General features: G+C 37.2%; 1 protein-coding gene across 2 annotated transcripts in view; it reads left to right on the top strand.

Moving 5' to 3' along the window:
• Window positions 1–25141, top strand: part of ACSS3 (acyl-CoA synthetase short chain family member 3) — a 49921-nt gene extending 24780 nt beyond the window's left edge. For both annotated transcript variants that reach the window (XM_063308994.1, XM_063308995.1), the window contains 8 exons: window positions 2516–2619; window positions 13115–13210; window positions 14676–14739; window positions 18203–18284; window positions 18998–19120; window positions 22101–22200; window positions 22374–22549; window positions 23052–25141. In XM_063308994.1, coding sequence (XP_063165064.1) covers window positions 2516–2619; window positions 13115–13210; window positions 14676–14739; window positions 18203–18284; window positions 18998–19120; window positions 22101–22200; window positions 22374–22549; window positions 23052–23120 — 814 coding nt within the window. In that variant the 3' untranslated portion in view covers window positions 23121–25141. The remainder of the gene's footprint in view (window positions 1–2515; window positions 2620–13114; window positions 13211–14675; window positions 14740–18202; window positions 18285–18997; window positions 19121–22100; window positions 22201–22373; window positions 22550–23051) is intronic.
• Window positions 25142–27232: the final 2091 nt, after the last annotated feature.

Here is a 27232-nt window from a genome sequence, read left to right as displayed (position 1 = left end):
TCTACCATAGTAGAATTTGTTTGTGAGGCAGCATAATTTTCTATACTTCTCCCTTGACAATAGATATAACTGGACAGTGAACTGGAGTGATCTTGTATTTTTAATTGAACAGGGTAATTATCTTTTGAGATAATCCACTTACCGCTGTACCTCCTGTTATGGCACAGTAGCTGGGTCTGAGTTTAAGAAGCTGATTCCCCAGGAGATCTCTCAGAAGGATCACTTTCTATCCAATTCACTTTAAACAAATCTGCGGCCTACTCTTCTAGTGAGCAGGAGGACTCTAAAGGCTGATTTCCTTCTTCCCTTCTGGGACACTCAATAAGAAAAATATAAACCTCTAGTTATGAACAGAAGAAAAACTTTACTACTTGCATCAACAAAGCAATAGCCATACAAATATACAGGCAGTATTACTCAGGGACAAGAATGATTTGGCTGAGTTCAGTGGGAATGAAAGGCTTGCCTAGAGGTAGCAGTTCATCTTCTCTCAATAGACTGAGCACTCTCCTGAGCAGTACATTTCAAAAGCACAATGCCCACTTAAACTACTCTCCCTACTCCCATAATAAAGATGGTCACAGCCCACAGCTGCTATTGCAAAAGTCTTGTGAAGTTGTCTCATTCTTCTCTTGGCTGCTTGATCGCCCCTGGATCTTCCCTGCTGGCCAGTCTAAATCCTGTCTGCCTCTTGGCTCTGGAAGCAACAATCAGTGCCCCCCTCATCACCCTGCCCCCCTGCAATCCACTAGGTGATTCCCTTGCTTGACAGCCTGAGACTTGGCAGCCTTTCTCTCCCCTCACTGGCTGACTGTGCTAACTGATTTGAATCCCATGCACTTAATCATAGCATTATATGGCTACATGGAGTTGTGAGCCCTTTGAGTAGATCCAGTCAGGAAGCAGTGCAAAGATTACAGGAATGCCACATTATTGTTGTAGGGTATAATAATAGAAACTAGAAAGCCTGTCAGAGTTTCCCTTTGCCCCCTCTTATACCAGGCAGAATCAAGGTGGGGTTATTTTGAGTTTGTTTCTCATGCTTTCTCCTTTCCCAGGACTGAGTTGTCTCTTACTTTCCATTAATTGTTCCTGCATACTTTCTTCAAGTTTACCTCAGCACATCTCTACAGGAGTGGAGTCCCAGCAGGGCACAGTGCAGCAAGGAGAGAAACATAGTGTCTTATTTCCTTTATGTCCCCAGGCTGCCTCCTATAACCATTTTGATTTACTAGTTATTGCTCTTCATGATAAAGTTCTTTGGTTCCTCTCTTGTGTATCTGTCTGTGCATGTGTGTCTGTCCTTTGCACACACAACACAACAGCTTTTTATTCTTTTCCTAATGAACACATCCAATTTTTGTTTCTTCCCTCTCTACTCCTTTAACCCCTCCATTCTGGGAGGTCACCTATTCTGATTTTCTTCTGGATGTCATGCTGTCAGCCAAGAAGTCCTCTATCTCTTCTTCTAAATACCTTAGTATATGAAGGTTATACTACCTCTGATTCTAACTTCCACCTACTACAGCCTGTTGAACCAGATCCCTAGCACTCAAGTTAATTTCCTCACTTTTCCTGGCAAACCTGTACAAGTTTGCACCAGATTTACTTAGTGCCCAGCTCTATTGTAAGTCAGTACTAGTTTTATTGTAACAGCTATAGTATGAGAATCTTGCAAGTCTGAATGTGCTTCCTCTTCCCTCGCTTTATCTTTGTGTGAACTAGAGAGGGGCCTGAGACATTTACTCACTTTCCTGTCTTGGCTCAGGCCCCTTTTATCATTGCCTTGGTAGCGGCTCTCCCTCATCTCCTTCAAGGCCATTCCTTCTTCTCTCTACATCTACACAAGAAATTTCCTTCAGTTAAAAATGTACTGGGGATGTGTAGTAATAGAAGAGGACCTGCAGAAGTTCTTGTTCCAGCAGCACATGCCACCAGCTACTTGAAAAGTATGTGTTTGTTGTGCAAAAGGAAAATGTAATAATCTTTGAATAAACAATGAAGAGTCAATCTAGTCTGCAGACATTATGCTAAAATAAATGTGTTTGTCTAAGATGCCACAGGTCCCTTTGCTGCAGTAAACTAACACGATTGCCCATTTGGAAATCCTTTTAAAACAGGTAGAGAATCTGAGGCCCCAGGATTACAAGTGATCCTCAAAAATCTTATTTAGAACTCAGAAACCTCCAAAAATTGTTACAAATCATAATTCTTAATGTGACAGAAGGGTAAGAATAATTAGGAACACAACTGATAGTAAAGAAATTCCCTATATTTATTTTTCATTACCTAAAAATTTAAATGGAATGAAGTCAACTTGAGTTTTTATCCTGCCCTCATTGCTGGCACAACATTCAAATGCAAAATGTAAAAAATAAAAAATAAAAAAATGAGTACCCCTGCTTTATAACTCTTCCATTAAGTGGGAAGCAAAGCCACATATAACTGCATCTATTGTTACATTTTTAATTTCTTTGTAGGAGAGTAATGTTGAAAATAATCCTATTTAATGTAGGTTCCGAACATTATTTGTAGCTGGTGAGCGCTGTGATGTGGATACATTAGAATGGTGCAAAAAAATTTTCAAGGTACCAGTTTTGGATCATTGGTGGCAAACTGGTGAGTTGATTATAACTAACAAATTCACAAAAAACAGTTCTACCTCTTTTCTGACTGAAGTTTGTGTTTCAGATTAGTTAACATGTGAAGCTTCTTAAACATGTTTGCATTTCTCCATTGTTTAGATTCCTTCTTATGGCTACTGTATTGTCTTCCCACTTTCTTTTGGTTTCTTTTACTATATCTGTACTTGTTATTGTCTTGAGTTATTGTGTTTATGTGAGAATCATGACTTATCTGGCTACTATGGTCTTGGGAAAACAAAAGATTGATAATGCACTTATCTATCAAAAATATTTTTTCTTATCTGTATGTAAAAGTGGAAAGGAATAGGGCTGAAATGCACCAATATGAGAACAGATATATAAGCAATTATGACATATACAACAGGAAAAAATGGTTTCAGATCAGTTGTAAGCAAGAGTTGCACATGAACTATACTCTCAAACTGGTAGCAAATGTTGGGAGAAAACAGCTGTCAGTTGCAATCTGATAGGTATCTGAAAAAAAGTAAAGTTTGAAATGGGGAGAACATTTGCCTTGGAGAAAGTGTGTTTGTAGAATGAGTCTTCTGATTCCAATAACATCTCCCTTATCTAACCCCACCCATCAACAGCCTTTTGGAATATTTGAGAGGCTGCAGAGAACAAGTTCCCCATCCTTTGCCTTTTGTCCCAATATTGCCATGAGCTTGAACAGCTGGAGAATAGAGAAGGGATGCAGCTTCCCTCATGCATTGAATCATAAGTGCTTCTTGAATAGCTCTGTTGGGAAAAGTATGTTTGCATAGTCCATCCTGAAAGACATGGAGGCTAGACAGCCATTGCTGCAGCTGTTCCTTTGCTTCAGCCTGGAAAAGCCAGCTCAGTTTGAAAAAAAACTCCAGCCATTTATTTACCAGTGATTTATCTAGCTTCACAGGCCAGAGGGTAATAAAGACAAGCTTTATGTTGTCACACTGATGACTGGTTGATGCTAGCATATGCTATAACTCACTACTGAGAAATTATTGCTGAGAGTCTCTGTGAGATTCGCTTCATGGATATGTTGCTGTAATCTCTCTGAGCATCAAACAAACAAGCTGGATGAAACTGAGTAGCAGCTGAAGTGCCCATTATGTCTAGAATGGGCTGTGTGGAGTCCCTCTGCTCCATCTGACTGCTCTCAGTTTATAAATAGGGTTGGAAGGGGCTCCAAACCCCTTCCCAGGGCAGGAAGACCATCTCAGACACATGGCTATCCAGTCTTGTTTGAAAACCTCCAATGATGGAACACCCATGACTCCAGGAAGCAAGCTGTTCCACTGTTTAATACAGGGTTTCTCAACTAGGGGTTCCTTGGGAGATCACGATTTATTTAAAAAAATATTTCAAATTTGGGCAACTTCACATTAAAGAGGTAAGTTTCATTTTTCATTTTTAGTTTAAGAACACTGTTATACATATATACAGGCCTACACGTGAAACAAATATAATAATTTTGTAACGTCTGGCCTATATTTGAGCCTGAATGTGCAGGGGTTCTCCAAGGCCTGAAAAATATTTCAAGGGTTCCTCCAGGGTCAAAAAGCTGAGAAAAGCTGGTTTCATAGCTCTCACAGTCAAGAAATTCATCCTTGTTTTGAGTTTGGATCTCTCTAAAGCTTTTACCCATTGGTTCTTGTCCTGTCCTCAGGCAGGACAGAGAATAAATCCACACCCTCTTCCCTGTGACAGTTCTTCAAGTGTTGGAAGCCTACTAAATAGATAAGCTACTATTTCTAGAGCCATCTAAGATATCTAATGATCCCAATAAAAAAGACATTATATTCTCTATGGTTCCTCAGTGTATTAAAGTTCTCTCTTCCCTTCAGTTAAGTCAAAGTTTTCTTACTGCTATGCCCATTATTTTTAGTCACTGTATCTAATTTTATAACATTCTCAGTGTACTGTTAGCATGATGGTTTATAGAGGACAATAGTGGAATAAAACTTACCAGGATTAAAATATAACACAGTTCAAAGAGTTACCTACAATATTAAAGCCTAAGTATCTGAAGGAGCTGTAGCTGGTATTCACACATGCACAAGAAGGTATGTCGAAACGGCAGAACTAGGGATTTTTTTTCATAGAGCAGAGGACATGAGCAAATTTAGGTGTAGTGTCACACTAAGTGGAGGATTAAGTGAGATTACACATAATTAGTTAGAGATGTTTAAGAGTTTGAACTACTTAAGTAGAGATGAATTCAAATTCTTAAACATGAATAGCCAAGTCAAACTGGTGTTCAGGTTGGGAGTCAGGCAGTGTACAAATTGAATAAAATGGAAATAAATGGATACATACATACATAGGATACATACATTTATATATGTGGATGCTTACTATCATATGTAATACAGAAGGGAAAAAAGGAGTTTAGTTAACATATCCACTAATAACACACAGTCTAGTATACTAGACTGAGCACTTTTAAAGATACAAGTGATGAAAAGCTTTTGCTAAATAAGGAGTTGAAGGAGGCATTACAGAAATGGTAGGACTGAGTGGTTTTCATTTCTCTGTGAAGAATTGCCCAGAGGAAAAGATGGCATTTATTCAGTGAGAGATGACAGAATGTTTTGAATAAAATACATTTCATTTTCCTTCCTTTCTTTTGATATTTTTAGTAGTGATGATAAAAATCTTACCTGGGAATCAGCATTTCCTTCAGCCAGTTTTTCAAAGTGCTGTCAAAATTTGAAAGATAAGTGTCACCCCACCCCACCCCGACTTTGACAGTTCTCTTGGTAGCCCAGCTTTATCCCTCTGAAGATATTCCCACATGCATTTTCTCTAATTTCTTCTGATTTTGGAATTGCATATGTGTGGCATTTCATTTTATTCTGAAATTGTATCTGTTAAGCATGAATCCAGTGTTTCTTTTCATGTTCCTTCCTTCCCTTGTGCAAGTGCACTGACTGCAGTAAAAGGAATACCTACAACAGTCATGGATCTAATCTCAAACTAATTTTAAGGTGTGCTAAAAGAGAGAGAGATGGTGGGGAAGTTTTTCAAATCTCATTTGCATAAATGAGAGAAGCTCTGACGGCCGTTAGTTTTATATGTTTCTATGACAACGTTACAGGTTGCTGATGTCATTTCTGTTGCCTAGCAACAGCTTTTCCCCTTGTTCTGTGACTAGAGTCTTCATTAGGGTAGCGTAGATGTTTTTACTGATGGTTTGTGAATAGGGAACTGAGAGTTAAGCTCCATGAATTTCTTTTATAGAAAGAATAATCCTTTGCTAGATTTAAGGCAGCCCTGATGGATCTTTTCCTGGAGAAAGAGCATGAAGCAGGTTATAAAACACTAATCCCTGCTGTAGATGGTTTTTCACATATTTCAAATAGTATCTGTCTGATTGTTCTCTTCTCTCTGTATTGGGTTACTGACATTAAAGCAAACATAATTTTTTTTTGGAAGCAGTTAAATCATGAATGTTTAGCACCAATATATGAGATTTTTTGTGTTATTCATCTGTGTCTATTGTCCATAGAACAACAGTTGTAAGTGGAAATGAATAAAATGCTTTGATTCTATTCATACTGGGAAAAATCATCATTTTTATTAAAATGCTGTGATATGCTGATACATACTGCAGTAAGAAATACTAGTAATAGTTTTCAAATTGTTTCTGCCACTCTGCCTTAACAAGTTCTGCCTATTTATCTTCTCCTTCCAAAATACAGCTGCAATCAAGAACCTTGCTGCTTTCTCCTTCCTTCTGTAGGATGTGCTATGAAAGTAAAGTTTCTCTTTCAGAAGGAGAAACTAAATAAGTAAAATAATCATTTCAGCTTTCTCAATTTTAAGAAGTAAATAGTTCAAATGATGTCCCTCACTGTATGAAAATTTTCCACATTTTATGGTTGGCAATAGGGTGGAAAGCGTGACAAAATACCTTGTTTGCTATTATTCCTATGGGTATAGATGTGTCCAGCTTAATTAATAGAAATACGATGACAGATCCTTAAAACTGGTGTTCTGCAATGTTCTTCTAGATTAGCTACCATTAAGAACAGATTCAGTAATCTAGGTAACAGATGTTCCTTTGGCTTGCCCTTCCTCTGCTACAGCTTCATATGTTTCATTCAGTCTGTGGACTTCTGCTGGATATTAACTTCCAAGCACACAGCTGGTTTTTTTGTTTTGCTCTAAGGAACATATGGTCCACTGCTGGCCCTAACTCATGAAACTGCACAAATGCTCAGGGATTATGTGATGTGAAGATGGGCTTGTGTTTTCCTACTGGAAATTATTTTAATACAGGGAGTGAAGCTTAAGCGTTTTTAATCACTGAAACTACATATATTGGACGATTAATTATATATATAGACTGTCTGCAATCTGTGTCCATGTAGCAGATCAGGTGTGTTGCTTTTTATATATTGTAGCTTTAAAAAGCATTTTCCCTGTTCAGAACATCTTTTACAAGAAATCTTCCCATATGCATTAGCCACAAGTTTCCTAAAGAAATGTGTTGGCACCCTGGTGACCGGTCGGGAGCCAATAGGTTCTTTAGGATTCAGTAGGCTCAAACTGCGGTGAAATGCCAAAAAGGATTTTATTGAATAAATATAAGAAAGTTAACAGTGAAAGATAAAACAATCCGCATCCCATCAGCATGCCAGGAACCTCAAGAATGGCAGTGGATGGACTCTTTGTTGCTGGCAGTTGCACAGCACCTTCCTGGGATTTTGGGTCTGTGTTGGGGTTCAAACTGTTTAGGGGCTTTTGCCATCTTTCAATAGTTTTCTTAAGAGACAAGAAGTATAAACAATAATATCTAGCATCTTTTATCAGCGACTTGTTCATAACTTTAGATAGTGGAATCTCTGCCAAGAATATTTTTAAGGAAAATATGCAGGTTGCTTGATGACATATCTGGTCAATACCGTGAGAACCCCAGTAAGTGACCTCTGTGTATGAGCACATCATTCTTAGGTAGTTACTGTTCCCCATCTCCTTGGCAGATGTTAGATAAGGGAGCTGGCATTTTTATCATAATAGTTACAAGCAAGGATACAAATAAGGGGTAAACAAGAGTGATTAATAAGAATGAAATCCGCAAGACATGCTGAATAACTTCTGAGTTCATGTGTGGAGGAATTTGTAATGCAAAGCTTGCCAAGTTACATACCAAGTCCTTGGCTGACTAAATAGCCCTTTCTGCACCAGTATATCTTATATGTTCAACGGGGAAAACTTGTTCACACCACTAACTATTCACCAATCTTCTGCGGAGCCAATACAGGAAGTCATCTGCTTGGAAGAATGAATAATAGTACTTTTTAAAAGTGATTCAGTCTACTTATTTTTTGCAACTGTCTTCTGTTATGCTTTCTTAAAGCTTGATAATGAATGAAATAAATGTGCAACATTGAGCCAAAATTGAACATTGTAAAGTCCCAATGTAATTTAATTAACCTGAGAAAATTAAGCATATGCTTAGTTTAGCTATGGCAGGATCATAATAATAGGCTCTATATAATTAATGTGGCTGTTTTGCAATATTTGAACTCATTTTTTTTCTTGACTACATTTTCTTGTAGCATAATGCATTCAGTTGCCTATATGTCCAGTCTTAATTTTCTCTAACAAAGTCATTCATATTTTAATTAATATAGCATGGCAGTTTAAGTCCAAAATGTTCCATCTGTACACTCTCAGATGATCTTCAGTACTCACATTTGGAGACTGCACCCAAAATCTTGGGAAGATGCTGAGCATCCCTGCTTTGTAGCTTATGTGCTGAAGGATGTTCTAAGCCTGGATTTTTGTCCTTAGCCGTAGTCCAATAGCGTTGGAAGTGTTAGCAAATCAGGATGCCTCGATTAGCATGTAAATTGAGTTTGTTTCCAAGATGCAACTCTCCGTGCTTGTTAGAGGAAGCTGTCTGTTGCCACTCCCACTTCTCTCTCTCTCTCTCTCTTCCTCCTTCTTCCCCCTACTGAGGAGGCAGCATGCATGCTGCTCTCCTCTGTCTCCATCATGGGCCTAAAGCCATGTGCCTAGCCCTTTCTTCCATGCACCTCTTAGCAGCTATAGGGCTAAGAGATCACTAAGTATAGTTAAACAACAGAAGAAATAAGGAACATCATTTTTCCACCAGAGATGGATGTAACAGAACCAAGAATAAAAGCCAGGCTCTTTTTACTTTACTTTTAAACCTGCTATGTCTAAGTGTATGATCCCTTATGCTTGGGAGGTCTGAGTGTGTAAGATCAATAACCTGTGTTTCTCTGACATGCTCATTAAAGCTATCTAAGATGATATTCTTTTTCTGTGCACAACTTTTCTGCTGTGTTAAGCTCTGCTCCAATTCAGTTGGTCCTAGCTGTCTACTAATTGGCTTCAAATAGAATGATTTTCATTATGCCTCATTTCCTTCTTTTCCTCTGAGGCTAAGAACTACCTTGGTTACTTCTACATATTTTGGGAAACCTGCTGGATCTAGGATCTGTTTACTTCTGATTAGACTCTACCTTCTCTTATGGCTTGTTTTGTCTTTGCCAACTTTCAGACAGTTGGTTTAACATGGTTTGCTCCAGGCTGAGGCTTTATAATGATATGCCAGCTTAAATTTGCTCTGCCTAAACAGCTGGTCTCTACTGTGCCTTGGTATCAGGGCCTGTGAGTGATTGTGGAGTTTACTGCAAGACAGATTAAAGTTCAGCTACTGGTAGATTTCCCAAATGGAAGAAAAAAACATCAGTCACTGCCACTAACTTGTTGTGCTGGGGAGGAGGCAAATTTTGACTGAAGTAGTGAGTTTAGCTATGTAGCAAAACCTTCACTGTTTGCTTTAGAGAAGCAAAACTTTTCTACTTTTCCACTTTTCCAGCAATAGCTATACCAAGATTGCTGGAGGAAGCACTCAGAAGGCTTGGGCTATAATTTTGTCTAGTGATGTTGGTGCTCCTTTTTCCTTTTGGAATCATGTCAGTCCAGTAAGAGAAAAGTTGGCTACAGTGATAACAGGTTTGCCTGCTGCAGCCAAAAATAATCAAACATCACAGCCCCTGCCATCAAACATCATGGAAATAGCACAGCTTATGTTAGGAGAAGATGGAAACCATTACTTCTCTATCAGATTAGAAAAACTTGCACAAGAAGCTGACCTTGACAGTGGGCAAGGAAGGAGAGGAAGGCTGTGTCATACTGACATATCTTTCAAGAATGGTAGACAAAAGTTAAGAAATTGTGTAGATGTGCCTCTTTTCCTGTCTTCTGTCTTTATGGAGGTACAAGCTTTATTTTTACTGTAGTAGAATCAGTCTTATTTGAAGTAGTATCTTAAAAACTGCTTTCACCTGCATTATTTTTGCTGGGATATAACTGGCAGCACATGTGAACTGAGTTCACCTTTGTTTCTGGATCCAACATTCAACATATTTAGGTAAAGGATGAGAAGCATTTTCTGTCTGAAGATCATGTTTGTTCATGGTCATATAGTAGTGGTAGATGAAGCCAGAGTGGGCATGGATCACAGCAACTTTCTTTCCTCTTCCTCCTCCTCCTCCTCCTCCTCCTCCTTCCCTCTCTCCCTGTAATCTTTCTGTTCCCACTCTAATTTGGCAACTAGCTTTACTTTTAAAAAAGTCTCATTTAAATGATGAGAATTTCCCATCATTATGTATTAAAGTAGCTGATCTTAGGATAGCATTGAAAACATATTCTCTCCCATTGGATAAATACATTCATAAGGAACCATTCAGTAACAAAGTGGTTCTGATACTGAATTGCCGCCAGTTTAAATTGATTTTTGTCTATGATGGCAGGGCAGTGTGATAAAACTCTTTATCTCTGTTTCCCCTATGTTCTTTTAATTAGAATTCTGTTTTTATTTTTATCTGGTTTTAAATCTAATTTTAACCTAGTTAGATGGTCCTTTGCTTAGGTTAATTTAGTAGCTTTCTCCCTTTTTAATATACTTTTAGATAGTTCCTTTTTATTTATCTCTCTAATGGGGAATAGAAGAAGAGGTCTTGAACGAACTCTGAATATGCAATACACAGTTAAGGATTGATGTCTTGGCTCACGGATCTGACTCTACACCAGAAAGTACAGAAGTTTCAATGTGAGCCTCAACCTGCCTCAGAAGTAGAGCCAGGATAGAGGCAGTAACTACAAACAACCGGGATATATCTACCACTCTCCCTCTACAAGAGAACTCTATAAATCAGCAGACAAATCATTCAGAAAATAATGGTTTATCTAATCTCCTCTTAACAGGTCCTTCTCAAACAGACTTGCTAGAAAATCAATGTCTTTTAATGGCTGACACAGTTTCCATAATATACCCCAATATAAAAACCATTAAGGAGAAATGAGACATGCTTTTCTGGCTTTTAAAGTATTTCCCAAAAGGTATTGCAACAGATGGAGGAATCCCCGGGAATCGCCTTTGCGCCTCAGAATAATGGCATAAATAAAAATGGGATTTCTATTAAAAAGCCACTCTTCTATGAGTTTGTGCTATGTATTCCAGTTTCTCAGGGAGATTTAGTAGCCATGGAGTGGCTTCCCATTTCAAGGATATTTGTATGATTTTACTTAAGTTTAATTCTTCTACAATTCTATATATGTTAATTAGAATGAAAAATTATTTGGCACCCTTTCACATTTATTCCAATTGGGTCTTCAGAGATCTGATGATTAAGCCTCTACTGTCTTCCTCTAAATCTGGGCTCATTGCCAAAATAAAACTGGAAACACAAACCTAATACATAGTGTGGCTCCAACAAGCAATGATGAAGTTGATCATCTATCCTGGTATCTGCTATCCCATCCTTCTGTAAACCTAGTTTCAGTGCCAGTAACCTAATCTCCTAGTGTACTGGACCAGATATTTTTGTGTTTAATTGATGCTCCACTTGGTGGTGACTCACTTGATCCCCCTCCCCCATTATCCAGTCTCTTTTCCAATTAGCTCCTAGTTTCACAATCAGAAATCAAAAAAGTAATTTCTCACTTGAAAAATGATAAAGCTCCAGATAAAGATACAATTTTGCCAAAAATTATTGAAAATAAATTCTGATTGGTGGGCTTCTATGCTAGCCCCCCATTTATTGTTATTAACAATTCTGCCACTTCCTAAAGACTGGCTTATTTCTATCACTGTTTCAGCATACAAGAAAATTGATAGGCAGAATGCTGCTAACTACCATCCCATCAGTTTATTGTCAGTAATTAGTAAGCTATATGCTAGATTTCCCTATCAAAACATTTAGATTGGATGTATTTAGAGAACATTTTGGCCCCTGAACAGGCAGGATTTAGATAGAATAAATAGATTAAAACTCCTTAAACAGAATTTGCATCTTGAACAAAGGCTGCCAGGTTTTTTTTTAACACAAAGAGAATACTATTTTATGGCAGTTACATTCATCAGAGTTTAGAACTCTCTGTGTGCCCAGTGTAATAGCAGCATAGGTGCCAGCCTCAGTACTCCAAGTGGTATCTTTGTCTTTTGATATTCTTCCAGATGGCTGAATGACATTGGGCCAATCACTTTCTGTCAACCCAATCCATCTCATGGGTAGTTGTTGTGGAGAAAATAAGAGGATGAGAATTAGGTATGAAGAGTTTCTGGTCTGAAACTTTGGATAGTGGCTGCCAGTTAGTGTCCAAAATTGATTTGACACTATATAAGACAGCTTTCTGACATGTATTCATTTTTTCCCCTTTTGATCACGAGGTACCTTTTTCAAGATTATCCCCGGACTCATACCTTTGACACTTAATGCTGTGCCCTTAGCAACTTTGGAGACTGAAGAGATTTTTTTTTCCATCATATTTTCTCCTCATCCTCCAGTATGGTCTCCTTATTGTGATGATCTCAATATTCCCCTTATTGTAGAAGATTTCAGTAAGACTTATGTTGCAAACACTTATTTGGAAGTAAATCCTATGTGTTTAAGAGAGTTCACCTCTGGCTAGGCATGAATAGAATTGTTATTTACAAATAATTGTAAAACTATGAATAAAGTATTACAGTATGCCATATGCTCAATCTATTGTATACAGTGAAGTCATCTTTGAAAACCATGTGGATTTGGTAACAGGATTTGCATGCTTTTCTATACTGATTCTAGCATAAGAAGTAGTGTCATATAAGGGATTGGACTGGATGTTCTTCAGTTTATTTTATCCCCAGAAACACCCAATGAGGTAGGCTAGGCTGAGAGATAATGACTGGTTCCATATCATCCAGTGAGCTCTATGCTCTAGAGGGGACTTGAACCCGAGTTTCTTTAATGCTAGTTCAACAACTTAACTAGTATGCTGCATTGGTTCCCTTAGGTTATTTAAATTCTATTCCTGTTGTACTGCACATAATGACAGTTTTAAAGTTTTTTTTTTAATTTTTAAAAAAAGTGGACCTCAAAGTCAATTAATTTACACATAAAAATAGCTCTCTAAATATAATGTTACAAAAACCTTTAAAAAGCATTTTTCTTTTTTTATTACAGAAACAGGCTCTCCGATAACAGCTTCCTGCATTGGCTTAGGAAACTCTTTAATGCCTCCTCCAGGACAGACAGGAAAATTGGTACCAGGATACAATGGTAAAGTTGCAAAGTAGTTGCTACTAAAATATACTGTGTATGTGTGTATATATATATCTTTTAAAACACTCAGTTCCTGACAAAAAGAACAAGTAAACAATCTTTAAAACTTAGGTGTTTCTATTTAGACAATTTAGAACCAACCAAACATTGACCTTTTTTAACTAGTTCAATATTCCTATTCTGTAGCAATATCTCAGAGATGAAAGAACCCCTGCCAAATATACAGAATGTACTGTATTTATGGAATTGTATCATGAATCAGTTGTTTCCTAAAGATGCAGTAACCAGCATTCACTCTGACAAAAAGGCACAACACAGTGTAATGTGGACTGTTATTGCTTCATTTTTTGCTTGGACGTCTTTAGAGTATCCCAGCGCATATAAGTTGCTATATGTGGCTTTCTATTCTGTAGCACAAATGCCCAAGAGAATCACTTTTGTACTGAATTACCAGAATGAATGAAAGTCAAAAAAATAATTATACACAAACTGCCACACAGAGATTAAACTGCTTGTGGGCCAGGAAATGTAACCTATCTCTTTTATAGCAAATTAGACCAGAGTTTCAGATACCTCTTGGAGAGGTATCTGGAAGAATGAATCCTGTTGGTTATTATGAAGTCATGGCAACTGTTGTGCATTCCATGGGTGTGCCTGACATATTCTGAGCAGGATACTTTATAGCTGTTGGATTTCTGCATGTGTATTATAGTATCTGCACTCACATATGCAAGAAATTTTAATATTGAAGAGCCTTTGAGTTTGGGATTTGCATATTCACAGTGTGTCAGTTTGGTAACCTCCATAAATATGTTTATGATGCAGAAAACTTAGCTAAAGTTCAACTACTTTATCAAGAAGACTATCTTTTATGAACCAGACATGAAAAAGGCACTAGCTGCCTCTACTTTGAATGACAAGTGAAGGAAGTATAGAACATGTGCAATCAAAATGAAGGATGTTAAGAGGATTGTCATAATTTAGTATTGTGGTTTAACTTTGAATACTAAGGGATATCTTCTCTTGAAATATAATTAGTTATAATTGTGAAATGAAATTATGAAATGTAATGCAGGCTATTTCACATACATGAATAAGAAGTATTTAGTTAACTGAAAAATAGTTAATTGTGTTTATATAAAAGATGCATGGAAGAAAACGTTTTTAAAAATTATATATTCTCCTATTTGGATAACATGAACAGTAGTGATGAAGCAAAGAGAAATTCATACATAACTATGGCAAATGACCCATGTTTATTAATCCAGGAATAGATATCAGCTTGTCCATTTCTACCTCCTCCTCTTTCATTACGTATAATATTCTCAGGACTGTAAATTTTGAAAAAAAAAAACCATTCATTCCATTTAACTTTGGTTAAGCTTGACATATTTCTATTTTTATTAAAATTGAAAGTATTACCCTTGTTTTTGTGACTTCCTGTGATGCCCTTTTGTTTTAGTTGTGATTCTGGATGACAACAAGCAACCTGTAAAAGTGAGGACACTAGGAAACATTGTGGTGAAGTAAGCAATCCATGACTTTCCAGACATTTACAACTAAGCAAAGTAATAAAGATGCAGGGAATGAGAATGTATCCACAGTGGACAGTTGAAGAATAATTTGTATGGTTATTATGGGAGACCCAGGTCTGCTGATAGGATATTGTAATATTGATCTGCTGCAATGTTCATGTCTGTTTGCCAAGAAGATACTTGAAAGACAATCTCCATTTAAGAAAAAAAAACTTATTTGAAATAGAAAGCATAGGCTAATATACTGAAAGATAGAACTGTATTCTGAAAAAGATTAATGATTAAAGGTAAATGTAGCCTCTGATCATAAAATCTAGGTTATTAAGTGTTGATTTAAAGATAGACACTTAACAGCTGGCACACAAAACGATATTTTATTTCATTACTTTTAAACATTGAAGGGCAGAATCCCTTCCTGTTTGCTTATGAACAATGCATTAAGTGTAGTCAATAGGGCTTACAGCTCTCTCAGAAGTACATTATATATAATCTAGCTCAGCCTTTTTCTTTCGGGCACAATTATGTTTTTCCAATATTTAGTTATGAATTGTATAATTTGATATCTTGATAATTGCACAGAAACAGCTGCACATGATTAAAAGGAAGTGGGGCTACGTCCCTGGCCCTGCCCTGATCATATGTGGTTTCTCTGCCCTTAATGTGTACATGTTAACCATGCAGTGGACATATATAGGCCTATGTAGGAACTAGTGTTACAAATTTTCCTTAACAATCTTAATCATTTTGTATATTTATCCCATGTATAGACAGCCATTCACATCTACAGTATAGTGGGCATGTGTCACTGCCTCCTCCCACCTGCTCTGTTCCACAACTCACTTAGCAGATGGGAATAAGTGTCTTGCATTTGCCAGAAGCCCAGCCTGGGTAGGCAGTGAGATTTTATGCAGTGAACATATATACACACACTCACATGCAGTGTGGGGTATCTATCCCTAATTCTCCTTTTTAGCATTCTCAGATTTCAATTTCAAGGCAGCTAGAATGTTTGCAGTGAGTAGCAAGTATACTGAGTTTCAGCAACAATAAAGCTTTCTTGATTTGACAAGATAGGTGCCCATACTCTCAATACACCCTCACCTCTCTCTCTCTCTCTCTCTCTCTCTTTTCATTCATTCTTATCCCCCCAGGGCACAATGCAGTGAGAATGGGGTAGTGCTACCCTGCCTGGAGCAAGAATCCTCTGTTGAGGCTTTGTTTCTGACTCTGTTATAGTTTGCTAGTTGCTAGGGGAAAGAACTTTGAAAGTTCCTCTTATGCAACTTACTTGGCTGATTTTCTTGTTTCTCAGGTGTCTGTTTTTCTCCCCATTCCACCTTGGAATGCATAAGTGATGTGCTTGCCTTCAGATCATTGTGTGTTTAGGCCTCTTACTGTCTTTATCTTAAGATGCTGACTCCAGCCTTTTTAAAGAGATCTTTAAAAAAATTTTAACACTGGAATTTCATACAGAAAATTATATTCCATTGCTCAACGCATTTAACTTAGGGCAGGGCCGGGAAAATCCTTGACTGCTGCCAGTGATGTGTTCTATTATAATTTTTAGCAAATGAATCCCATTCATGCGTAACACATAAGGATGTGCCTAACTGATGGATACAGGAGTGGAATGTTCCAGAGAACAGGATGTGCTGTTGCCCCAGGGCTATACTGAATCTCTGGACACTGCCATTCTGGGGGACCGCTGGGCAGTTTCCAGAATTAAATCTTATGAACCAGAAGAGGTTCATGGTGTCCCTGACCCAGCATTCTGAAGAAAACAGGTATATCTTAGGACTGAACAAGCCCCCAGGCACCTTGAACTGCTTCAAGTTCAGGAGATTTATTTCCCGAAAGCACCTCCCTCGAGAACAGCATGGTCCTGACTTTGTTTGCCATGATCTTTTTTCTTCCCTTTTGACTAAGTAAGCTGCCTAGAGCCATTTGGGAGTCTGTATCAAATCAAATCACAGGGGATTATTTTGGAATTCCATGGGGCGACCTGATCCTGTATTGATTTTTGCACATCTCTTGTAAAGTGAATGGAGTATCACAGACTCTGTAAAATATTAGTCTTAAGATCCTGGAGAGAATCTAGTTTCTAATCAGCTTACTTTTCCTATAGAGTATACATAGATGACAAATTCTGATTTTAAGGATTTATATCTCCCTCAGTTATTTTCCTAACAAATACACAATCATGTTTTTATTAGCATGCTGTATTCTGTGTATTCATCTAGAAGGTTTTAATGATCCATTTATCTTTGTGCACAGTTGAACCATTGATTGGACATCGTGTTCTTTTCTGCATTCCACTCTTTTCCATTTCTGCTGCTTCTGATTACAATTTCACTAAATCGCCACTGTGATATGTCATTTGTAATTTTTTGGCTGATTTACAGGTACTACTGGAGCTGATTATTCTTTTATAGGGCTGCACACTTTTCAGAACTATTAAGAAGTGCTCTGGACTTCCTGAAAGCACAGCTCCTCTCCTAATTAAAGCAGTTAATGCACTTTCTTAGATTTCTGCATGAGTTGATACCTTCTATCTTTTTTCCTTTTTTATGTATTTCCATTAGAGTATTCTGAAAATTCTGCAGTATTCAGGAGAATATAATGGTTGAACCCTAAGCTGCAAACTCAGTATTTATGACTGCTTCACTTGTTATCTTTTTTGACTAGTGTGTATAAAACATGGACATAATTACAACAAATGGTAGTCTGTGTATACAGACCTTAGTTACTTAATATGAAAAATCCATACCTTCAAGCAGTGAAATCCCATACTTTTGATTGTTTGGACTGCATGAAGGAAGCATTCAGGGCAGGTGTTTTCATATCTTACCATGTGGACAAACAACATCAGAATGTATTCTTACTTAAAAATCAGATGCATTTGTGTTGTATAAAATATAACAAATGAAAATATTTAAAAAGACAACCATAATGCATTATAATTTCAGTTAAGTTCTTTCCACGTTGTATCACTATGATGTGTGATGGCTTGGGGAAAGTAATTTTTTTGTTGGAGTACACCATCAAAAACCACAAGACCAGTGGGACTGGATGAAGCATTGTACTTTGTGATTGGCTTAAAAAAAACCCCAAACTCTTCTCATCGCCTACAGCAAGGTTTGACTCAATTTTGTTTTGTACCCAAAGTGGGAAGGAAAGCAGCTTCGAAGCCTGCTGGGGTGATTATGGTGAGAGGTAGAATGAAATAGTGGATATCCTTCTCTGAAACCTGTTCCCTTGGTCTGACTTGGAGGGAGAAGTCTGTAATTTTTTGGCTTTTATAATACTGTCCTATGCTCTGTATTTAAGCTGAACAGTGTCTTGAGCCCTGTATTTAGCAAGTATTTTGAGTTTTGAAGTACATGATTTCATTATTCTTGATTTTGTTATATCATGCATATATACTTTCCCACCTTTTTTAAAAAAAATACAATAGGTTGCCTTTACCACCAGGAGCCTTTTTGGGTCTTTGGGAAAATGAAGAGCTTTATAAAGAATTATATTTCCAAAAATTTCCGGTAAGAAGTGATTAAATATGTAATAACACACAGTACATTAACTATTTAAAATATGAAATGCTCTCTATTTGCCCTTTAATTTTGATCAGTGGCTCTCCTTGCCTCCCTTTTACTCATTGTACGAACATTTACTGTTTGGCTTTTGAATCCTGGAACCTTTTCTTAGCTTTATGGAAATGTTTAGTTTTCAATCTTTAAGCTTGCTGAATGGTTTAGTATTAGTTAAAATATATCATCTTATATTAAAATATTTTCCATGCTAAAAAATATTTCCACTGAACCCACACATGCATGTGCACACATATATACAGACATATTTAGGTATATTTAGTACAGTATAGTGCAAGAGGTTCAGTTATTCCAAATCTGCATATTTTTCTTCCTTTTCCAAAAGTCTTTATCAGACTAGGAGACAATTCCCCCTGGAATGTCCAGTGCTGACACAGAGATCACATATAAATTAAACAGCACACATGGTAATTGGTCCTGAATGTTAGGTACTGGGTTTATGGAGAAGCCATTCTAGTGATGTGTCTTGTGTCAGCCTCCAGGGACAGAACCTTAAAATCATAGGTTGGAACCTAGAATAGTTGCCAGGGGTCCAATGAGGTACTTCTTTGGTCATGCATTGATTTACTTTAAAGGAGCAAATATGTAGTATTGTTATGTCTAATATTCTGAAGCATTTTTCATTTATCTACTTTTCTTCCTAGGGGTATTATGATACTATGGATGCAGGGTATATGGATGAAGAAGGCTATCTATATGTCATGTCTCGTGTGGATGATGTGATAAATGTTGCAGGCCACAGAATTTCAGCAGGTGCAATTGAAGAGGTAAAGATAAAACAACCAGGAAAATGTGGTAACTTAATCTCAAAATCAGCAAAAGAGTGGAGGGGAATCTGCTTCAAGATCAAAGGGCAAAGTGTTTCCTGGTGAGCCTCTCCCATACCAAAGTTCTCTCCATGAAGACTTGATGAGAGGGTGGGGCAATGAGGAGCAGTGCTCTGAGGAGTGCTAGGCTGCTCCTCTTACATACTCACGGAAAGCCATCCTATTAATTTCTGACAATATTCTAGACTACTGCTTTATCAGAGACACTGAATAAGAAAAAAATGGCAGGATCCCTGTCCAGCTCCCTGGCAGCATTGATTGGAATGCAGGAAAAAGAAATCAGTTTTAAAAACAGGGTAAAGAGGATACATTGTTGATGGGCCTGGTGAGGGTTTAGTGAAGCATATCATCTGTCATGCAGTATTCAAAGAAGGCATGCTTTGATTTGAATTCAAGACAAATCAAGCAAAGAAAGCAAGATTTGATGCAAGCTGCTTCATAATTTGATAAGGAAAAAGATTCATCCATGAGCTATAAGGGGAAGCATTAAAATGCCTGTGGTACTTCACTTACAATGCAGAATGAGATGAGAATAGCCAATCTAGCCTCTGTGGAAGACATTAATCTGCCAAGGTTTAATGGGTCTCATTGTAAATATATTTTTGAAATATTTCCCCACATCTTTTAAAAAATGAACTAGTAAACATAAGGAAAGGCCAGCACAACAGCCATCAAAATCTATAGAGAAGTTCCATTGAATCAATTCAGAAAATATTCTAGTCCAAATTTAAAAAAAAAATAAGTTTAAAACTGTTTTAAAATAAACTTCATGCCAAGTGTGGTAGCCCCAAAAAGCATGACACTGAGGCTCAGTAACGTGCCCTTATGGACTGATCACTTATGCCTCTGATCACTTGGCTTTCTAAGATGCCAGAAAGAGTGCGAAAACTGGTTGACAAGTTTGCTTGTCCTGGAAAAGATCTCCTCAGCATTATGTGTAGGCTGGGTGGAGCACATTGGCAAAGTTTGGCATTTCCTGAGCAGGACTTGGTTGCAGCTTTCACGGCAAATTGCATTGGCAGGACAGAACACAGAAGTCTTATCATTCCATTAACATAAGAAAGAGCTAAATTAAGATTTGTGGTCCTTGCTTAGCATGTTAAAGAAGCTGAGGAGTGGGAAAGTAAATGAAACTCAAACTAATGTTTGCATTGCCACCCAAAGGAGCTCTGTCAGAGAATTTAACAAAGTGATAACACTGATTGGTCAGCTACTCATATTAAAATTAGTCACTCATTCCACCTTCCCTCCCCCTACATTCTCCTTCTATAGAAGTGATATTGCATCAAATATTTTCTGTAGCAATTCCAGAAGCAGTGGATCATTTATAGAACCTATGAAGTTCTATAACAAGACTGTAGAGTGCTTTATATCGATGCATTTTGATCAACTGGATCAAAGCAGGTCTCTGCTTTAATTGTGAATCTGGCTTGATGGAGTGATTTGATCAAAGCTTCAAACTGAAGGATCCTTCTGAAGCTCGGAGAATGATCTAACTCAAAACCAGGCATCTATTTCCCTGAAATTAGGCAGGCTTCATCCCCACAGAATGCTTGGAAATTAGTTCCTTGCTGTTTAATGAAAAGTTACGTTTTATGGATTTTCCATGCTAATCACAGAATACAGGAGTTTTGATCATCTACATTTTATTTTAGACTTGAGGTCCAAGTGGAAATGAGCAGCTTACGATTCAGTTTCAGTTAAATCAGGCTGTTTCAAAAATCAGATTTTGCGACTCCTGCACACTCCTATTGCTACACATCAGAGTCAACCACCACATGAATTAGCCCAGCACAAATTCATCTGTAACTACACATGGTTTAGCACATATTTACTCTTAATCTTAGCCAAGCATTATTAAATAAAACACCAAATTTGCTTTCTTTTTTCAATAGTGCTGTATCTTTTAGTATCTTGCTTTTAGGATAAAGAGTTATTAAGTTATATCAGTTGGTGACTGATTACTTTGCTTAATGCTTTGTAAAAAATACATGTTTTTTCCTTGTTTTTCCTATTTTAATGTGGCATTAATTAACAGGACTAATGGTAGATCTTGCTGTTTTAGGGTACTATACTTCTTATTACTTCAATGGCTGACCACAAATGTAAGCCAAAGTACCTAATGCTCAGTTTATTAACCAAACTAATGATTCAAACATTATGGTCTATGTGATACTTCAGTAACAAGCTATTGCATTTACATTTGGCACCAATCTAAGCTCTGAGCATCACTCAAACCTGAACAAAGTATGGTGTAAATTTGCACCAAGAGCATGCAGATCAGAATTGAAATATTACATAATTTTAAAATTCTGCTCTTAGAAAACCAGTAGTACAGTATAATGAATAGAGAGCATACATTACTAGAGATGCAGTGGCTGAAGGCACATTAACTTCTAAGAAGCATAGTTTTTTAGGCAATCTACATATGAAAGCGTTCCCATTAATGTTTGAAAGAGCCACCATATAATATGGGAAGAAATCTCTATTGATACAGATTAAGGAATGGACCATGACTTCTGGATTTTCAAATTCTCAGCGTTGGATCTAGAATGTTTGTTCCGTTTTAAATGATTCCCTGAGTTAATTTCTACTCATAATACTCCCACTAGTAAAAAGATTATTCACTGGTAGCCTGATCCTTCTGCTACTTCCTAGGCTACTTCTCCCATGTTCCCGAGAGACCCCAAACTGTATAGAGCAGGTTTTCAGGGGTTGGTATGCATAGGAGGAGGTGACAAAGTTGGTCAGTTCCATCTGGCCGGTGGGAACACTGTACTGGTCACAAGCCTCCTATTAATGGAGAGTTTCTTCTTTCTGTCCACGGGATGCTGCTGCTGAACCCACCTTGTCAGATGAGTAATAAACATGCAGTCTTATATTCGTCTAGCATGGTATTTTTATTTTGTCTCCTCCACAGGCTGTTCTCTCCCATAAGGCTGTGGCAGACTGTGCAGTTGTTGGCCAAGAGGATTCATTAAAGGGCCATGTTCCTCTAGCATTGTGTGTCCTAAGAAATGGTGAGACCTTGTTCATTTACAAAGCTGAATCTATCTTTGGAGTTTTGAGGTGCAATTGATTTGTTTGAGATTATTGACTTGATTTGGTTGTGACAGGCAGGTGAGTAACAAAATTGTACCCATACAAAGGAATAAAGCCACTTATGACAGTTGTGCTCTTATGTGCCTATCAGGAGTTGATACTGAAGAGGAAAAGCTTTTAGAAGAAATTGTTAAACGAGTTAGAGAAGATATTGGTCCTGTGGCAGCATTTCGGAAAGCAGTATTTGTGAAACAGATACCAAAAACACGTTCTGGCAAGATACCACGATCAGCTCTTTCTTCCCTCGTGAATGGGAAGCCATACAAGGTAACTGCCAGTAATATAGTATATAGTAAGGTATATGGTGCAACAAACTTACTTAAAATTTTTAGTATCTATAGTGCTGTTTGCAGTTTCCTAATTTTAACAGCCTACTCCTAAAGTTATACTTTGAGGATTCACATACATGGCTTTAATTAGAGCAATATTCATTGTGTTGATTCTGGAACATTATAATGGGCAACTAGGTTTACAAATTGTAACGAAACAAATTTGGACTATTCAGTGAGATAAGGATGGCCATTTCCCTGAAATTCCATTTTAGTGTCTCCATTTCTATATGAAGGAACCATTTTGTTTGATGATACAGTGAGTGATGGTTCAAAAGTATCAATTTTGCTATAAATGCAAGTGCCTGATTATCACAGAATAACTGTCTTTTACTGGGCATATACTGAATTATACTGTATATGATTTTCACACAAAAAAGAAAACATATTAATTTTAATTTGCCATGCTAAGGGTGATTTCTTCCTCTTAATTTTTTCAGATAAGCCCAACTATTGAGGATCCTGCTGTGTTTAAACATGTAGAAGAAGTGCTAAAGACATTAAAGTAACATTTAACAACCACTAAAATGTAAGAAAGACCTGTAATACTTACTGCAGTTTATTATGCCAGAAATATAATTTTTAAAATATTGATTTTATTCCTGTAAATGTGTTACTGAATCTTAGATCACAGTAACAAATAATATTGAGCTGGCAGTGTAAATTTTATAATGACTTACTCAGATGGTTTAAAATCTTTATGGTAATTAAAATTGTATAAGCAAATATTTATAATATACATATCGGTCTTAAATACAGTGCAAAAGATGACATAATATAAATTCTGTTAAAATTAAGTTTGTTTCCATCCAGGACAAGAATTAATCTTAGCCCTTAATGCTTATTTTGTCTGAAACAGCCATGCTTGCATTGAAGCTTTTTAAGTAACTCAACTTTCATGGCTAAAATTTGTTGTAGTTTTAAGAAGACATGCAGATTTAAAGTGTGAGTACTGTAATAAGGTAAAGAAAAGGATTGCTAAGGCAGTTAATGATTGAGGTATTTGCAAGATCCTGTAATTTGGGCCTACCAGTGGCTGCTGAATTAACTGAGGCTGTTAAACACCTCAGCCGTGTAAAGTTTTCATTTGCAGCTAGACAGGAAACAGTGAATGCAAATGTTTTTAGGCTATGGAAAAGCTCAGAAGAAGCTCTTGAGGGCTGCATGGGTAGAGAGAGCTTTTTCCACAAAGGTCATAGCCACTGGCTAACCCATAATCCTTACTGACAAATTGTATTCCTATCTCCCATTGTCTTTTTCCATTACTACACATAACTTTCTTGTAAGGTTCTATTTTCATGGGCAACTGAGTTATCTGGCAGAGAAGCTGAGAACAGGAAGAATTGGGCTGCTCGAGTATGTTCTGCTTGAGTGCTGAAGCAGCCCAACTGATTTTAAAAAATGGATTGTGTTGTCTTGCTTATGACTCTACCTCATAGAATCCTTTAAGAAACAGAACAGGGTTTGTGCATCAGCCCTTCAAGTTAGTCCAGACCAGGAAACCAAAACCAAGAATACTAATACTACCTTTATTGTATACCAACAGAATCTTGCAAGTCTGAAAGTGCTCCCCAACTTTATGTTCCAGAGAACTAGGGAGGGTCAATTTTGAGATGCTTTCTTCATCACCCATTCCTGCTTTGGACTCAAATTTCTCTTATCAGACCACTGTCTAGGCTGTGGCTCTTCCTCCCTTCTCTCAAGGTTATTCTCATAGCCCATTACAGTGTCTTTGGCTGTGTAGTATGCCATAAGCTATGAATAGAAGTTTAAGGAAGAAAATAAATCTCAGATTCAGAATGACCAGATACTCATAGTAAATAATAATTTGTAGCCACATACAATTTTCAGTTAGAAAGCAAACAAAAAAGGACAATAAATCTCAGAAATATTGCCCCCTAGTGCTAAAAAATTAAGAAACACATGGTCTCTAAAATTGTAAAAAAATCCAAATTATTTTAAACGCTGTTTATAAACAGACATGTTTGGCTTTAACCACTTGGTTCTCATGGGGAATAATCTTTTGACCATCCTTCATTCACAGTGTTGTTTGTTATCTACAGTGTGATAATTTAATTATCACTATAATGAAATTAGGTAAGGCTCTTTTCATATTATGGGGGTGGGGGAGTATTTATCATTGAGGTGTTCTGTTGCTATAATACCTGAAAGCATTTCTTGCATCTACCTACACACATGTGCATAGCCTGAAATGTGAAAGGAGAGGAAACATCACCAAAGGGTTTTTTTGTGGGGTGGGTGGGTATCAAGCACCATATTCTGTTAGGAGTAATCTGATGGGGCCTTCCATGTAGTGATGGTATTTGGAGGGGATTTCTTTCATTCTGACACCCTCTTTTGTTTTTCTTAGAAAGCTGCTAGAAAACAGATAGATTACATTCAATTGTCTAAACTATTTGCTTGCAAAGAATTTTGAAATCAGGGGAAGAGCTGTGCTATTAAGATGAGGGTACATGTTGTTCAACCTGCTTGCATGTAAGTCAGTAAAAAATGTTTCATTAAAAATAAATTTGGGGTAAATCTTTTCTTTCTGTATCACCCTACCTCTCTCCCTCTTTTAGTCTAGCACATATTAAGAACTCTTGCAGCCTAATTCTAATTCTCTTACTGTGAAGTAAGTCCAGTTGCTTTCTATGGAATTTACTGTTTAATACAGTACAATTTAGATTGCAACCGAAGGAATGCCCCTGTGATTAAAAGGAAGGGTCCTTTTCAGTGTTTCAGCAGCCCAAGTTTTCTTACGTGTTAAGCAAAGGTGGTTGGACAAGGTAGTTGTGGGCAAGTACAGTAATCCTTTTTGTTTTGGGGGGTGGATAAGTTTGAATCCAAAGACAAGCTGGTCTCTGGTTTCTTATATAAACAGACCAATCCAATATGTTTTCCTAGGAAATAATTTGCCCTCTCTTCTGCTCTTCACTCAGCAGCCTAATGATGCAGAGCACTGAGTAGTGTTCTCTGACAGGGGGAAAAAAAAAAGAGCAAGCCAACATGAAAAAAATGCCATGCACAAAGCACTTGGAGCAGAAGTGTAGAGTGATCTGCAGGTCAGACTGATAGATTGTAGGTTATGGATGCCCCACTTCAACTTCAGAAAATAATTGCCCTCTTCTGTGCCTCCATAAGGAAGGATTATATCAGGTAAGGCAGAGAACAAATCAAAAATTAATATATGTATTTTCTCTCCAGAAGATGTTCAACTGGAAAGATATTCTTATTACAGTAGTGTACTGAAAAGAAACATTTTGCAGTATAACTAGAATGAGTCCAAAGTGGTATGTTTCATAGTAGTCTTAACTTCATGTTATTGCTGTGTTACAAACAAGTGAAGGAATCTGCAAGTATTCATTAAGGCTGTCATACTATAACCACTTGTGTATGGGTGTCAGCTTAATTAAATGTAATGATTTATTTCCAGATAGTCATGATTAAGACTGCATTATTAATAAACTTAATTTTTTTGGATCCAGACAATTTGTTAAAATAAGGAGCAAAATAAAATGTGCTTGAAACTTATCAAAGTTATCAGATGTTCACAGCTTACAGAAATCTAGATATAGATGAAAAATAAGTCATCATTAAGTTAAATCCTACTAATTTAGATAGGGATCAGTTCATTTTGCTACTTGCTTTTTCACTTGGAAATATAACAATATCACTTCCTTTTAATTCTACAAATTAGAGATTGTGCTTTGATTTTGGCAAGTAGTTTTAGGAGGGGATTGTCTACCATCAAGCCATAACAGAATTTTTGCCATTCAGAGTTTTTTTTTCCCCTGTAGTTTTCAAAAGTCTGATTCTAATTACAGAACTGTTTGCTATAGTTAACTATTTCCAGTTGAAATATACTTGTAAGCTCTGTATAAGCTGATTTTTGTCCATTGATTTTTGATTTTTGTCCATTCCACTGCTAATTTCTAAATTCCTAGTTATATGTGTTCTTGTCAGCTCAGACTGAATATCACTCAGAACAGTTTGCAAGTATTTGCAGTTAAACCTAGATAAAATCAAGTTGAGACTGACAGGTTTCTATCACTGATGGTTGATGCTTACTAATCTCAAAGATGCTTGGAAGATGAATTTAGACTAAGTAAGCTCACTTAAGGGGCGTGATGGCTCAGTGGTTAAGATGCCAGGCTTGTCAATCGGAAGGTCGCAAGTTCGGCGGTTCAAGACCCGAGCGCCACATGATGGAGTGAGCTCCCACACTTGCCCTAGCTTTTGCCAACCTAGCAATTCGAAAGCATGCAAATGCAAGTAGATAAATAGGCACCGCTTCGGTGGGATGACAACAGCATTCCGTGCCTGTCATGCTGGCCACATGACCACAGACGCGTCTTTGGACAGTGCTGGCTCTTCAGCTAAGAAACGGAGATGAGCATCGCCCCCTAGAGTCAGACACGACTGTGCAGGGGAAGCCTTTACCTTTACCTTTAAACTCACAAAGCAGCATGTTCAGCTTGTTCACCCTTTTTTTTTTTTGTGGCAAAGTGCAGTCTGCAAGCATATTGCTAGCTGTGTGCAAAATGTTTTAAATTCAGATAGTTTTGAATTAAATTGAGTTATTCAATTTTAAAACACTGTTTCAAATATGAAACAAATA

The sequence above is a fragment of the Candoia aspera genome, chromosome 7 (assembly GCF_035149785.1).
Source record: "Candoia aspera isolate rCanAsp1 chromosome 7, rCanAsp1.hap2, whole genome shotgun sequence".
Taxonomy (NCBI): Eukaryota; Metazoa; Chordata; class Lepidosauria; order Squamata; family Boidae; genus Candoia; species Candoia aspera.
This window is presented reverse-complemented; position numbering and strand designations above follow the sequence as displayed.